This window comes from Garra rufa, chromosome 9 (genome assembly GCF_049309525.1).
Source record: "Garra rufa chromosome 9, GarRuf1.0, whole genome shotgun sequence".
In the NCBI taxonomy this organism is placed as follows: Eukaryota; Metazoa; Chordata; class Actinopteri; order Cypriniformes; family Cyprinidae; genus Garra; species Garra rufa.
The window spans coordinates 31674987-31692048 of record NC_133369.1 but is presented as its reverse complement, the minus strand read 5'-3'; the positions used below and the strand labels follow the sequence as shown (position 1 = coordinate 31692048).

General features: G+C 43.8%; 1 protein-coding gene across 1 annotated transcript in view; it reads left to right on the top strand.

Moving 5' to 3' along the window:
* Nucleotides 1–564: 564 nt before the first annotated feature.
* The window catches only part of itga10 (integrin, alpha 10), a 74996-nt gene continuing 58498 nt past the window's right edge, over nucleotides 565–17062 (top strand). Inside the window, exons 1-3 of the mRNA XM_073847058.1 lie at nucleotides 565–932; nucleotides 1473–1681; nucleotides 16123–16234. Coding sequence (XP_073703159.1) covers nucleotides 1630–1681; nucleotides 16123–16234 — 164 coding nt within the window. The 5' untranslated portion in view covers nucleotides 565–932; nucleotides 1473–1629. The remainder of the gene's footprint in view (nucleotides 933–1472; nucleotides 1682–16122; nucleotides 16235–17062) is intronic.

Genomic DNA, 17062 nt, shown 5'->3' with positions numbered 1-17062 from the left:
ATATCTGTGGCGTGACTGTGGCGAGAAAAAATCAACCAAATCTTGCTTTTTTAAAGAGAAGGTCAGCCTACATTTCATGTTTATGATGCTCTCAAAGACTGAGGTCTTTATAATAACTTATGACGAATTGGTGCATAAGAGTCATAAACATATGACAACTCGACTCTCATAAAAACAAAATGTTTATTTAAAGGGGAAAACAAACTAATAGGTCTGTTATCATAACCAGAATCTACACAGAGTTGCCAAATCCATAATGTATTTGTTATTAGAATCACTCCGGTTGGAAATTGTGATACTGTTTTCTTTTCCCCTCATCTTTCAAATAAAACCGCATCTGATGTACTAACTTCGCGTAAGATGAAGTAAAATAGTGTTACACACACACACACACACACACACACACACACACACACACACACACACACACACACACACACACACACACACACAGATAGAGAGAGAGAGAGAGAGAGAGAGAGAGAGAGAGAGAGAGAGAGAGAGAGAGAGAGAGTAGATTTGTGGGCCAGGCTCAGAAAGAGGGTCCAGTTGTCTGAGGGAGACGAAGGTTTTGCTGCAGAATCAAGGCGCTCTTTCATTTGCTTGTATATATTTTGCGGTCGAAAGAAAGCAGCTACGAATGCAATGAAATAAATTTCACCTCAGGACAGTTTTGCAAAAAAAAAATATTTAAGACAATATTCCACATTTCATGTGCAAGGGATAGGTGTTTCTTCTCTATCAGCATTGACAGGAATTCCTGGGAAATAATTTGGACAGTTATTTTTGCGAATGTATTTATTTTGGGAACCACTGGTTTGAAGAAGCTGGACTAAACTTATGCGCGCGCTCTTTTAACTACAGCAGGTGTTGGAACCGCGCAAAACTGGATTTTGAATGAACGTTTATGTGTTTATGTGGGGAACAAGACGGTAAGTTAAACTTAGTGTTTAATTTGTTGGTTTGTCAAGTTTTGCTTAATAGCTATCATTAAACTGCGCATTTAGACTACCCTAAATGTTTAAAAGTACTAAAAAAAATTGTCATACACGTCACATACGTGTTTTACTAAACAAAGTCGTGAGAAGGCGATATGAATGGGCTGAAGACAGTTTAAGTCACCATTTACTTTCTTTATGTGAAAAAGTATATTTTGCCTCATCTCAATTTTATTTACACGAAAGAAACAAGTAGCCTAACATGGGTTTGGATAACATAAGGGTAAATTGAGAATCATTAAAGTATCATTATTCGGTCAAATTTCATTTTAATGTGCTGTTACCTATCATTTGTAATTATTGGCAACTTGACTGAACATAGGTATTAATTCTAGAAACATGGTAGCGCGTACGTGCGTTAGTGTTACTAATTTGAAACGAAGTCAAACTATTTTTCAGTACCTGTTTAAACCAAAACGCGTAAAAAATTGCGACCAGGCCAAAATACTATACAGTAATGTCTTTCATGCGCAGGGAATGTAAGAGTTATGCCACTGGAGAGGAAGCACATCTCCACCTGAGAGAACAAGCGCGTGCGCGCCTGCTTACGTGCGCGCGCTGTATTTACAACCGCTGCTGAGAACTACAAACTAAAGAAGTTGAGAAAGAAACTCAATCACCTAACTGACTAATGGAGATTCACAAGTACCTGCTGTTGTTGAAGATCACTATTCTTCTCAAAGGTGAGTTTACCCAGTTTGTTAATGCGTTTAATTGCCTTGATTTGTGCTGTATGCTTTGTCATGTGATGTTGAATAAAAATAATTTTTTGACTAAGTTACACCTAAAAAGTCCATCCACTTATAACAGGCTGTTGACTGTTAAAGTCCTTTTATAACACAAATTTAGGTTAGACCATACAATAATTACTGATGTGGCTCAGTAAAGGGGTCATGACATGGATCTTTAAAAATTATTTTGATATGTTCCTTGAGTTTTGCTTATAATGTTTATAACGTTTTTTGATGATTATTTTCAACCCTCATTCTGAACCCCCTGTCTAATCGACCTGTTTTAAAGGGCGGGTCCTTTAAGGCTTGTCAGGAATCGTCTAGGTTACGAAGGTAACCCTCGTTCCCCGAAGGAGGGAACGGAGACGTTACATTGGGATCTCGCTTGAGAGACCGATCACCTCTGAGCCTTATTAAAAAGGCCAATTGAAAATTGGCGAGTGGACGTGCGCGCCGGCCACGCCCCCGTACATACGGGTATATAAGATGGCTGCGCGCACCACTCAGTCAGGCTTTTGCTGAAGAGCCGGGAGAGCCCAGCGTCAGCGCGACGCCAGGGGCGTGGCAGGGGAATGTAACGTCTCCGTTCCCTCCTTCGGGGAACGAGGGTTACCTTCGTAACCTAGACGTTACCCCTTCAGTCGAATCACTTCGACGTTACATTGGGAACTAGACCCATGGAAAAGGCCACGACCCTGACGCCGCGTTACGCACAACGCCACGTGCCGGCAGGTCTTCCCAGACGTGTCCGCAGGCGGTCATTGAACGTAACCTTCCCAACGCCCCGAGGCCCCCTTTTTATAAGGGGGCCTGAAGGGATGCCAGATGTACTGAAGCATGGGTTGGGGGGGCGGAGCACATGCAATTTGTGCATGTGGAAATGAGAATAATTCAATATATCCATAAGATTTCTTAGGGATACACGAGGGAAACAGCGGTCTCCTCCGCTGGAAAATATTGAAAAGTATAGCCACAACCTGCGGGGCGAAGGAGACCCAGGCAGGATCACAGCCAAGGACTACTCCGCATCTAGCCCTGACTGCGGGGCATGGAGGACCCAGGTTCGCCGGAGGGAACATTCTGGGAGATAGCGCACGGATCCACGTGGGAATGGCGCAGCAAGCCGACACCAGCTGTCCCCCCGCTCGCCTGAAGTCTTATGTTAAGACACGGGAGGAACGGCCTCTGCGCGGAGGTTGAAGAACCTAGCGAAGGTATTAGGTGTCGCCCAGCCCGCAGCTCTATAGATATCTGCTAGTGAGGCGCCATGAGCCAACGCATAGGATGAAGCAGCACTCTTAATGGAGTGGGCATGAACACCTAAGGGGCATGGCTCTCCCAGATATAGATAAGAGAGGGAGAGGCATCTACCACCCAATGAGCCACCTCAGTTTGGGGACAGCATTCCCTTTCTGCTGAACCCCAAGCAGATAAGCTGCTAGGTGCGTCTGAAGTGCCGAGCGAATTCATTTTCACATAGACACAACATCGCAAGGCTGGGTCTGCCTCCTCCAGGGCAGAGCTTGCAGGTTCACCACCTGACCGCGGAAAAGCGTGGTGGGGAACCTTGGGCACAATAGCCGGGCCGGGGTCTCAGGTAGTAACGTGAGAGTCGCCGGGCCCGAACTTCTTGACACACTTTGCTGGCAAGGAAAGCTTGAAGGTCTCCAACCCTCTTAATAGGAGCCGGGGCAGTCAGGAGCGCTGTCTTAATGACAGGACTCGACTGAGGCCCACTGAGCACCTCTGGGGAACCTTTGCTCGTTCAATGGGAGCCAGGGCAGTCAGGAGCGTTTTTCTCGCTCGACTGAGGCCCGAGGCTCCAAGGGAGCGCCCCGCGGCCTGAGAAGGCGACGGGGAAGCTTCCCTACAGAGAAGTTTGTAGGTCTCCTTACCCTCTTGATGGAGGCCAGGGCAATCAGGAGCGCTGTCTAAATGACAGGAATTCTAGCTCGACTGAGGCCAGGGGCTCAAATGAAGCGCCCCGCGGCCCCGAAGGGCGACGGGGGGGTCCCAAGAGGGTATGAGGCGCGGTCTGGCACCTCTGAGGGACCTCACGACCAGTGGGTGCTTACCTATTTTGCTTCATCTACTGCATGTGATATGCGGCTAAGCGGCGGCATATATTCCGAGAGTCGAGGGGACAGCCTGCGCTCCAACTCTCCTGCAGGATAGGAAGCACTACTGCAATCGTGTATCTCTGTGCCTCTCAGCGAGAGGAATGCCAGCGATAGACCTCATCTCAGTGCGTGAGCCAGCCTTTGCCAAGGGAGCCCAGTACCGAGTGATAGTTTGTATCACGGCCTGTGGAAGGCCGGAGAGATCTATGGTGTCAAGCCGTGCCCTTACAGGGAGGGACTGCCGCGAGGGGAAGGTTACTAAGACCTAAGTCCGGGTGGGCCGTCCTTGCAGCGCAACCTCCAGACTTACTCCTCGTCCTCCCTGGACTCGCACAGAGTCTGCGCAAGGAGGCTCACTGGGGAAGGGCGTACTTGGGCCCCGGAGGTCAGCTATGTGCCAGAGTTACTCTGGCAATGGGAGGAATCGGGAGGGCGAGCGGATGTGGCTGGGCCTGCCGATATAACTCCAACTAGCTGCGCCACGGGGTGGAGTCGCCATTCTGCAGGTGGGTGGACTGCCGTGGGAACCGGGGGGCTGCACGGTTGAGTTTCCCTGCTTTAAATGAATGGCAAGTAGCAAAATCTGCCACGTTGGACTCCATGGGAGCAGATGGGAGGAGCTGTAAGCCTCTGTTGTACATGGCAACCCAACCCGTGGTAAGCCACGGGCTGACTTGTCGGCAATACTGCGGGAAAACGCCAGTCCGGAGAGAGCCGAGATGCCATGCCCATCATAGGACTCGATCGTGCTGCAGCGGTCTCACATGAAACAGCTTAACGGCAAGCGGCTAGAGCTGACATGTGCCCCAGGAGCCTCTGATTTGAGGGGACCGCTGAATAGTTCCTGATTAGCTCAGAGACTACAGCACCAACTGCGCGCTCTTGGTAGCAAGGCGGGCCGTCTTGTGGACCGAGTCGGGCTCCCGACCGAGGAAAGGGATTCCCTCGGTTGGCCTGAAGGACCAGATGGCGGGGGTGCCGAGGCACCAGGTCCCTGTATTCGCACAACGGAACTCACGAGTGGGCTGGTAAGCACCAGTCGAAGAGACGGTTGAAGACGCGAGTACCTGTCTGCCGAAGAGGGGACAGGGGAGCTCCTATGGCCTAAAGAAGGCAGGAAGGAGAGGGACTAGCCAAGTGGAAGCACCTCGCGCTGAGCGCTCGACCCCCGGGGCAGACCGCCGGAGGGGTGTGCACCGGGGAAAGATCGAGACGCGACAGCGGGTGCCCTTCAGGCAGATGGCTGCAACCCAGCCCTGGAGACGGAAACATACTTGTATGTGCGTCGTCGTGAGCATGTGTGCCGACAGCCTAAGAAGGGATCGGAACAGAGCTCCATCCAGGGCGGATGTTAACCCACCACTCTAACTGGACACGTGAAGTCAGGACTCTTATCAAACCCCAACCTCGTCCCGGCCGGAGAGACAGGCTGGATCGCGTCCTTCGCCAGTAGGAACGCGACCTCCGCAGGCAGAACAGAGGCACGCCTGTTTCCGAATAAAGAATGTAAGGGGTACCTGTGAGTCTGGGCGGACGCCTGGAGCCGGGCCGTACCGTCCGTATCAACCAGTGTAGTGGTATCAAGGGAACGTTGACCGGCGTGACCGTGGTGGGGCAGCCTGGGGAAAGACAGGGAAGGAGACAAAACCCAGAAGGATAAACGTCCTGGAGAAGTGTCTAACTGCGCTAAGCAGTGCTTACCTACTTCCCTGGTTCCCGCGCTGGCGACATCCGGTCCCGAGTCTGGTTCCGAGGAGTGGAAGTGCTGCTCAGGAAGGAAACTCGGGGCCGGGGCCCCAGAGGTGAGAAAGCTGGGTCTTTCTGTGATTTCAAATGACCGGCTAAGTCCCGCTTCCAGCGGGAGTGCCGACAGAGTAGCTCTCTCCACCTCCGGGGGTGCTCGCATCAGGGACGCTTCGAAGCTCGCCTGCGAGGGTCTTCCGTCGCAGGACCCTGAGAGGCGAGCGGCGTCCCTCTCCCACGGGCGGCTCGACGTCGGCTGCGAGCCTGGATCGTGTGGCTCAGCAGGGGACGGAGCTGCGGGGGGACGCCCTCGGCGACGGGCAGGCGGAGGCGGGGGCCCAGGCGGCGGAATGGTAACTTCGCGGCGGGGCAGGATATGTTGGACGGCCTCCGTCTGCCTCTGGACCGTTGGAGCGCCAGAGGAGACGCCCAGCCCGAACGACGGGGAGGCGTACTGCTCTGGCAACTCGACGGGGTATGCTGATGGGCGGAGGATCGCAGGCTTTTGGGGGCCGGCGATACGTTCGACGCCGCTGAGCAAAAACCCTTCACGGTGTCGCCGAATAGGCCGCTCTGGGGAATGGGAGAGTCGAGAAAGCGAACTTTGTCGGCCTCTGCCATCCGGGCCAGAGTCAGCCATAGGTGGCGTTCCTGGACCACGCAGGTGGACATCACCTGACCAAGGGGACACGCCGCGACCTAGTGGCCCGAAGGGCGAAGTCAGTGGCGGCGCGGAGTTCTTCAAGTACCCCCTGGTCAGGACCACTCTCGTGCAGGCCTTAAGGTGCCTGCACCTGGCACTTTTGCAGTGTTGCAATGGCCTGCAGGGCGGGGCAGCGTGTCGGGGGGCGCAGAAAAGGCCCAGCCGATGAGGGCGGAAGAAATTTCACATGCCCTAAAAGGGAGACGCGGAGGGCCCCACCAGGCGGCCGCGCCCGCGGGCAAAGGTGCACCGCGATGGCGCGCCCGACCTGGGGGACCGCCACGTACCCCTTGGCTGCCCCGCCATGGAGAGTGGCGAGGGGAGAGGAGCTGGAGTGCGCTTCAAATTAATAGGGCGCCATAGATTTTGTCAGCTCCTCATGCACATCCGGTCAGAACGGGACCGGGGGGGAGCGCGGCGCTGCCGCCGGTGCCCCCCCCAGGAACCAGTCGTCCAGCCTAGAAGGATCGGCCGGAGGCCCCTGAGGAACCCTCAAACCGATCCCCCCCGGCTGCCCGGAAAAGCATAGCCGACAGTTCGACATCAACCTCCGGGGGGGCAGCGACCACGGGTGGGCGCCGCGCCGCGGGAAGAGATGTGTCACCGTCTGACTCTCCCTCTGATGCTGTGACAGACATCTCATCCTCTGCAGGAGCACCGAAGGAGACGCTCAGCCCGCCAGGCGGGGAAGCGTCTGCTGCGGAAACTCAACGGGACCGCGCTGAGATAGAGAGGTCCGCAGGGCTTTTTGAGCCGGCGGAACGCTGTCTATCGTAAATTGAATGTCCCCCCCCGCGCCCCACCGCGGTGGCCGAAGAGCATAGGCGGCTCAACGGCTGACCACGGGAGGGAGGCGGGGGGAGCCAGCTCGCGAACGAGCGGCAGGACTTCAGCGTGGTCATGGTCATGCTTTCACCGCATGGACCATTCATGAGCACCACCCCAGCGTGCTCAAAGCCTAAACACGTGAGGCAGCGCTCATGTCCGTTCGCTGAGGAGAGGAAACTACCACATCCAGAAACGCACGGCCGAAAAGACATCCTGAAAAGGACGTCTAAAACGGCCGCTAGAAATTGCTCTTTTGTGATCCCGGTTTGCCCAGGGAGGGGCCGCGGGGCAATGCACTCGCCGGGGCTGCTCGCTGGAATGCAAAAAGGCTTTATATGGCCGTGAAAACGGCCGCCCGCGGGACCGCGCTGACGGCTGCCAAACAATGCTCTTTCTGTGAAACACTCTTTTAGTTATGGCAGCGCAGCAGCAGGAGGGAGCATGAACTCTGAAGAACTCTTCTCGGCTGTTTAGAGGCTCGACACATCGGCTCTGAAAGCAAAAGTCTGACTGAGTGGTGCGCGCAGCCATCTTATATACCCGTATGTACGGGGGCGTGGCCGGCGCGCACGTCCACTCGCCAATTTTCAATTGGCCTTTTTAATAAGGCTCAGAGGTGATCGGTCTCTCAAGCGAGATCCCAATGTAACGTCGAAGTGATTCGACTGAAGGGGTAACGGGCATTGTTACGTCACTGCATAGAAAACAGTATCAATGCCAGTATCAGTTGCTGTTGGATGTGAGTGTTTTGACAATACGATTAAACAAAATGGTCATTTCCAGACAAAGCATTATGAAATAATTTACTTACCGTTTGTGATGCAGCTGCAATCAGATCGAGTGCCGCTTCATCTTTCAACAAATGTTTCTTTGTGAACTCTTCATGACACTGTGCTTTGTTTACAAAACAACATGCTTCAAACATTCCTCAGACATGATCCAAAATGCCATTAAAAATAAACTATCGACTTGTTCCTTACGCTGGGATCCTTCTGATATCTGTGCAAATATGCAAATAAGTTGTTTACAACCAAACGCATCAAAGACAATGTTCTTTCACTTGGGGCTTATGGTGAGAAGATGACTATTTTCATTAATGCCTTGCTCTGGAGGCAGTGTTTATGCAAATGTTCTAACCCGGAAGACATCACCTTGCACCTCGGATCCAAACTAGCCATTTTCTGAGCCTTATTACGTACATGCTTTTTTGTTGTTGTTGATGGTGAGTTATGAAAAGTTATGAAACTTGCAGAAGCATATAAAATTTGGTCATGACGTCTTTAAGTTTAAGAAAAGACTTGATTGTATTTAATTAAAGTGTAAAGCATGAAAATCTTTGTATCTAATCATAACTACACCACTTTCCTCGCAGTAGTCTTTTTACTGAAATTACTTACATTTTACAGTAGAGTTACAGTATATCCTCTATTAACTGACTTCATCTAAAGATGCAGATTGTAAGGGGGTCTTTTGTTTAAATTCAACACTGGGAGAAACTAAGATTTTAGATAAAGTTGCCCACTTATCATGGTACTATTAGGTATACAACATCACATATCTGGACAAATTACTGTAAACGCTAGAAATACTGCTTTAATGGGCCACAACAGTTGCAGTTGAAGTATTTCCAGACTGTAGTCAAATTTAATGCCACTAGCCATTTTGTACACACTCATACTACCTATGTTTATATGCTTGTGTCATCTAGACTGCCTGCTGTAGGTGTTGCTGTCTGTTTTTGAGCATATATGCTATGGCCGTTGATGGGTTCCGCAGATGCTCTGTGATGAGCAAGCTCTCTGGTGTTCAGCTATGTTCTTCTATGCTTTAGATGGAGAACACAGGTGTGGACTCTGGGAATTCCACCCCCTTGCCCCCTCCATTTCTCCCTGCATTTCTCACTCCTAAACCATTCACCCCCACCACTTATAGGAGAGTGGATTGAGACATAACATGAAAAAGACAACATGAAGCAGAAGAGAAAAACACTAAAGAAGCAAACCAGTAGCAGACAGTAGCAGATGTAGTACATTAAATTAAATCTGTTTGAAAAGTGTGATTTAAGACAGAAATTGATGAGAATCCTTGGAATTTGCTTTACACAACATTGCAGAAAGTGAGTGTAAATGTGAGTCCGCTTAAACTCAAGAAGAGTCAAATGTGGCGTTTATTTTATATACACTAGTCAAAAGTTTTTGAACAGTAAGTTTTTTAGGAAGTCTCTTCTGCTCACCAAGCCTGCATTTACTTGACCCAAAGTACAGTGAAAAACAGTAAAATGTTGAAATATTTTTATGATTTAAAATAACTTTTTTCTATTTGAATATATTTTAAAATGTAAAATTTAATGTAAACTGTAATGTGTGATTTCAAAGCTGAATGTTTAGCAACATTACTCTAATTACATGATCCTTCAGAAATCATTGTAATATTCTGATTTGCTGCTCAAAAAACATTCATTATTATTATTATTATTATGTTGAAAACAGCTAATTAGAAATTTTTGTCAGGTTCATATTTATAAAATAGAAATCTTTTGTAACATTATAAATGTCTTTATAAATGTCTTTTCATCACTTTTGAAAAATGTAAAGCATCCTTGCTTAATAAAAGTATTAATTTCTATAATGTCTACAAGCTTTTGAATGATGTAGTGTATAATGTTACAAAAGCTTTTTATTTCAGATAAATGCTGATCTTTGAATCTTTCTATTCATCAAAGAATCCTGAAAAAAGCACTCAACTGTTTTAAATATTGATTATGATAATAATAGTAATAATAACTGTTTTTAAAAGAAGAATCATGTGACTGGTGTAATGATGCTGAAATGTAGCTTTAATCACAGGAATAAGTTACATTTTTAAATATATTCAAGTGGAAATAGTTATTTTAAATAGTAAAAAATATTTTACAGTTTTACTGTTTTTGCTGTACTTTGGTTCAAATAAACGCAGGCTTGGTGAGCAAAGAAAACATTAAAAATCTTACCGTTCAAAAACTTTTCACTGGTAGTGTATTTCGCTTACCCAAAATAGCTTACAAAAATGAGAGAGCTTGTGGAAAAGAGAGTTGCATTAACTAAACTGTACAGTTTTTAACATGGATAATATTGATTCCCATTTGAGCGGGTTTCTTAGTAACATGTTCTCTCTCAGTAATGTGTCCCATATGTGTTCACATATTAGTCATGCTGACATGACTGAAGTGTACATTTGCATTTCTAATAAGACTCATTCAAAGTGACATCCATCCAATGGTGGGTGAGAATGTCTATGTCTCAGAGTGCAGTAGGAATGCCTTTATCTGTACGTCATAAGTGTATATATGTGTTTTTGTGTGTAAGGAGTTTGAGAATCTGGACTGCTTTGCCAGACTGTTCACCACCAAGCTACATAAATGTTTACAGTTGTCATGACAGAACCCTGGAGGCATGGACCAAGAAAACCCACAGAGCTGAAACAGAGGACCAAAGATACTTTACATCTCTTTCACACATGGAAACAAACACTGACGAATGAGCAAAACAAGTGTATATGAGAAGTATTTGGGACTGGTTTTAGATGGGGATAGCTTTGTAAGAGATAAATGACCCCTAAGTGCTTTTGGACATTTAAATCTCAATGGATCTGATGATTGAACTCTTTTCAGAGCTAACTTCACTTTTCCTATACATGTTTTCACCTCAGTGTCGTTATAAAATGATGTATTAAGTCAGTTCACCTCAAGTTCACACAAGTGTCCAACAGAGTAACCGCTGGTATGGTTCATCACATTAAAGAAGTTCACTTTCAGAACAAAAATTTACAGATAAATCATCCCCTTGACACCCAAGATGTTCTTTTTCTTTCTTTAGTTGATAAAAAATTATGTTTTTGAGGAAAACATTTCAGGATTTCTCTCCATACAGTGAACTTTGATGTTGCCCGCGAGTTTGAATTTCCAAAGTGCAGTTTAAATGCAGCTTCAAAGGGCTCTAAGCAATCCCAGCCAATGAAGAAAGGTCTTCCCTAGTGAAACGATCGGTTATTTTCTAAACAAATTGACAATCTATATACTTTTTAACCTCAAATGCTCGTCTTGTTTAGCTCTGTGTGAATTCTTTGTATTCAATGACAGATCATTTCACTAGATAAGACCCTTCTTCCTCGGCTGGGATCATTTAGAGCAGTTTGAAGCTTCATTTAAGCTGCATTTTGGAAGTACAAACTCACAGGCACCATAGAAGTCCAATAAATGTTTTCCTCAAAACACATCATTTCTTTACGACTGAAGAAAGAAAGACATGAACATCTTGGATGACAAGGGGGTGAGTAAATTATCTGCAAAATTTTGCTGTGAACTTCTCCTTTAGCTTTAGACCTTTTCCACTAAATGCAGTGGTTCTAAACCTTTTGACTTGAAGGACCCCAATGAAAGATTTACGCTATTTTAAAAAATCCACATTGTTTTATATATATTTTGGACTATGGGGGTCACCATTGTTTTGATGAAATGAAATGCAGTGTTTTCCATACTTTATTTGTGGTGGTCCGCCACAATCAAAACTGACCCCCACAAAGATTTATTTGATAAAAACACTAGTGGCACTAGCGGCGCTAGTTTTACACAGCAACACGCAGAGATGTAAATATATATCCCAGAGTCTAAAGTCTGTGGAAAACACTGAAATGGTTGCACTTGGTGAGCTACTGGTGCTAACTTTTGCTATTTTTATCATAACACAACCTGATGCCGTACCATCATTTTTTCTTCACAATGAGTCTAAATGCCCCGGATATTGAGTGAAATCAGCGCTGAGAAACTCCTTTAGTGGCTGCAGCATCATGATAAGTGTCTACATCCTGCCAGGATGGCATCTGGCGTTTATTGTCTCTGCTATTTGAAGCTCCTTTAGTAGCTGTGGTCTACTAAAAGCCTCAAAGGCATCAGGGCTAAAGTGAAGAGCACAAAGATGTAGGTCTTTAGGAAGTTTTATTAGTCAGTCCCTCCAGTTTTTCGCGATTCTGCGATCGCTGAATTTAATGCAAAATCAACAAAATGTCGCATTTTTTTGCTATCCTGCATAATTTGTCATTTAACCGCAAAATAATCGCAAAAAATGGTTATTCAAATATTTCAATAATAAAAAGATTTATATATATATATATATATATATATATACATCATGTTGATAAAGACGCTGCTCACGTGATGTCTGTGAGCTGTCTGTCTGCAGGGCTCGCAAGATCGATGTCCCGTGGGCTATTGTGTTTTTCAGTCGAGCTACCAAAATGTTTCACTGGCCTGCCGACCCGCTATCGTAAAGTAGAGGGCTTCTGTTGTTGCAAATGGAACGCCATAAAAGTTTTGAATTTGTTAAATAGTATAAGAAAAGTCTTAATTATAATTTTAAAAGTCAGCTAGGGACGGAAAGACGAATCTAAAGGCAATGATGTCATTGAATAAATATGAGCCCTGCACATTTCAAAGTCAAAACGCAGCACTGATGTCTTTAAATGAATGTATCTGAGTAGAACCGACTGTCCTCAGAAACGTGTCGTTGGCATTTTCATTTCATGCTGATAAAACAGCGTTAAAGCTGATTTGTATACAGCCGTTACTAGGGAAACGATAATACTTCAGCGCTCCTAAAGCGCCCCCTTGTGACAGAATTTTAATTTTAATTTTTTAGAATTTTTTCCAATACATTTTTCAGCTGTTTATTTTTATGCAGCAAACACATAGGGTTTTTAATGTGCCTTCTAAAGAATCTAAACAATTAAGACAGTAATATTTATGTTTTAAATAAATATGATAAATTATATACTTTATTTATCCCTTTTAATGGTATAAAGGCTGAAATGCCATTGTATAAGATATTGTTTTTGTGTGAATCTGTATCTGAATTATAAATCATGTCATTTTATGACCTAAAATTCTACCTTACATTGTCCAACCCCACTCATTCTGTTCATTTTACTTGTGCAGCTCTTAAAAAGGATCATACATTGCTTTAAATTGATATTTAAAAATTCTGCAGATACACTAAAGAGTGAAATAAAATTTCTTCCTTGATATTTGTTTATATTTGTGTATTGAAAACATATTTGATTGACATTTAGACTCCTGTTTGAATTTCTATATTTTAAAAAAAAAAATTAAAAAGCTTTTTTATTTGGGCTAGTTCAATTAATTTTTGGGCTACCAAAATGTAAAGAGTACCTGAGATGCGACTGAAATGAAGTAGGCTATGTACAGTATTAATTTCTACACCTGCTGTTAATGTTTACTAAGGTCACATAAGAATATTGCCCATAGGTTATTTTAAAAGTTCAAATGTATCAGAATAAACAAATTTTATGTTTGATTTGTGTTATGTATGATAATTGAGCCTCTAACATAATACCTAATATGGTAAATGTGATGTCCTAATTATTAATAAATAAATTAAATAATTAAATAAATCGCAAAATTTTTCGCAAATTTCTAGGACTTGCCACCACAAAATTTATAATTTTCATCGCAAAAATCACAAAAAAAAATCGTGAAATCCTGGAGGGACTGATTAGTCCACAGATGAAGATCCCATTCTTATCTCCTCTTCTTATCGCTAAGAAAGCAGAGTAGACTTACATCACTTTTCTTGTTGCCCTTTGACAGAAAATTACAAGCAAAAGCCGCACAATGTGCCATCATATCAGTATTTTATTGTGTATTAGTTGTGTTGCAGTAAAAATAGTATAGTGCCAGTGAGTGCAACCATTTCACATCATCGAAATATTGGCACCCCCCATAATAATGTATAAAACGATGTGGATTTTTTTAAATGATGTAAATCTTTCATTGGTTTTCTACTTTATTTTTCAGTAAGAAAGTTCCCCTTTAAAATGAATGACACAAAGACATTCTTAAGTGTGATTTATTGTAGAATCATCATAAAGGTCATGGGTTTGATTCCCTGGGAATACACAAACTGATCCAATGTATACCTTGAAAGCATTGTATGTTGCTTTAGATAGAGGAAAAGAATGCAAAACAGGGAAAAAGAGAAATAGGAGCACAAGAGAATTGTGGGCAGACAAGTTAGGTTTCGTGAACATTTCGGGGGGGAGCATGAATTACAGAGCGTGTCCCATTTGTTCTTTGATCCATATGGATCCCCCTCCATGTTCTCATTCCATTGGAAAGAGAGAGAGAGAGGATGAGAGACTGAAAGAGAGAAACGCAGGCACCCTGTTTGAGGTCTGTGGGGTTTGGTTCTCTGCCTGTCCCCTTTCTGAAAGCCTCCCCCTCTGCTTCTCTGGGTAAACAATCCTAAGAAATCCACTCAGAGCACAACTTCACCCATAGTGAATAAGACCTTAGTGTACGTTCAGGTCAAAATCCATATCACACAAAACAGAGAATTCCCCTCAGATAGGTTTCACTGTTGGGATTACGCTGGGAGTGTGATTGACTGGTCATCTTTGTTCCACAAGGCTGTTTTGGCCAGTGGGGTTGTTTTGAGTTACATTTGCCATGAGTTACAAATCCACCGGTGAACTTCTGCTTCAGTATCTCGCTCTCTCTCTCTCTCTTTCAGTCATATAAAAGCCAGGTCTGTATGTCATAACAGGGAACCACTATGTTCAGTAGTTATTACAACCGACGCCCTTCCTTCTCTTTTCCCTCTCTTCCCTTCTCTCTTTTTCTCTGGCCTTTTCCTGTCTGTCTGTCACTCCATCCATCCAGTTCATTCATCAACTACAGCTGATCTTCACTGCTCGTTTTGTCCATAATGTTGGACACTTGAAAAGCTAATATGAATCCTTCTGGATATTTGTCTTTACCTTTGCATATGTTTATCATGTATTGAAGATTTGTATGTAGAAATGTGAAGAAATTAACCAAAAAACGCGGTAGCCTGTTACATTACAGTACATAAAATTTCACTTATCACATAAACAGAGTAGAGAGAGATGACTGATATGATGGCGAATGATTTCCTTTTCTAACATGGTATTCGGATTCAGTAGGGCTACCCCCTAATAGTCGACTAACCGTTAGCGGTCGAGAAGAGGCTTGGTCGACCAAAATTTTATTAGTCGCTTAGTCTCAGAAAAAAAATTCCACAGGAAGTGGGGGAGTCACGCAGTCCAGTTCGTTAACGGTTGGTCTATGTGGTAATAGAGTACATTGGGCAGGACATCCAAATGCTCACCTATAATTCATCAACTTCAAAAACGGCTTTTCATCTGAAATATGTAAGTAGTTGCAACTTTACATGGCAGCTCAATCTAATGTAAATCTAGAATTGTGCGCTATTCAAGTGTCTGTGTGGAGTCCCTGCATGAGAGATGGAGGTGCCAGCGTGATTACTTAAAATACTCCGTCATTTTTGGTCATACAGATTCAAGTAATACATCTTTCGAATCTGTAAACACTCTATGTGTATTTGTGTGCACTCAGAATAACATGAAACGTTGTGCTTTTGTAAAATAAAAAAAGCAAACAGGATGTGCTTTGTGCCGCCTTGGTCTCTGTGAATTTGAGCGTGAAACTTTGAAATTCCATGTATACTTGCCTTACAGACATGAAATATATATACATAATATATAATATATAGAGAGCGAAATGTCTACTTTTAAATTAACCAATTGAAATAGAAAACAAATATTCTCAGATTATTTAATCCATATAAAACATGCATATAGGAACATCACTACTGCGGAGATTACGAGCCGGTGTCGTCGAGTTCATCTCTTAAGCCGAAAACAAAGAAAGCACTACTTTATAAATAAATTATTAATACGTTAAGGCAGTCTCCATGACGTTTTTCCCTGACACATGCATAATTATTATATCTGTGGCAAGCTTTTTGTGTGCACTTGAGTGCTTATTAGGTTATGTAGGCAATTAAATTTTAAAAAGATTTAAAAAAATGTGCGACTACTAGTCGACCAGAAAAATCTTTGGTTGAGGGCAGCCCTAGGATTCAGGCACATCTGTAATTATTTTACTATATATCTCTCTCTTTTAGGGCTGTGTGAGTGTTTTAATATTGATGTGAAGAGGCCACGAATCTTCAGTGGGCCTGAAGATGCTCTGTTTGGCTTCTCTGTGTTACAGCATGAGAACAATGGAGAGAAATCGTGAGTATTTTTTTTAATACTTTTTGGTTTTACTCACATTTAGAAGTACTTGAAGTACTTGAAATACCATTTGGTTATTACATATGAACCTTAACTAGGTTTTATTATATTAAGATGTCATCAGGTGATCACAAACTATAGACCAATTTGGTGTTGGCAAACAGTGATGACATTTTTTTGTGGACAGAGCTTATCTAGTGGCAAAAAATGACAGTTTTCAAGTAGCAGTCTATGGAAGCCATTGAATAACTCAATAAATTAGAGTTTGTATTTCAAAATTTTGACTTTTATCTTGCAATTTTCTAGATTGTATCACACAATACTAATAAGAAAAATCAATTTGTTCTTCTCTTTTCCCCTCAGCTCAGTTTATATCCCACACTTCTGCCTTTTTCCCCCTCAGAATTGACAAACTTGCTATTGTTGACTTACAAAGTCCGAACTATGAGATATAAAATTGCAATTGTGTAAATGTAATGTAAAATGTTATAGGTTTTAAAAAAAAATATTTCATGCTGTAACTGTAGTACAATATGTCCTCTATGAACTGCATGATATGAATATTTTGTAGACAAATTGTTTAAAGCAAATTTGTGTTTAAAAATCGATTAATTATAGCAGTTTTTATCCATACTCTGTCCATTTAAACTTCAAATGGCGTTTTTGACATCAGTATTCTGTAAAAATGATTTGCATTCCAATTCTGACATCCAAAGGCATCCAACAATATTTTTTTTTCTTATTCCATGGATTTTACCCGTTTCCCTCCACTTTTTACCAGTGTTTTTCTGCCACCACAATGCACACGCAGCTGCAGGTGACGTAACT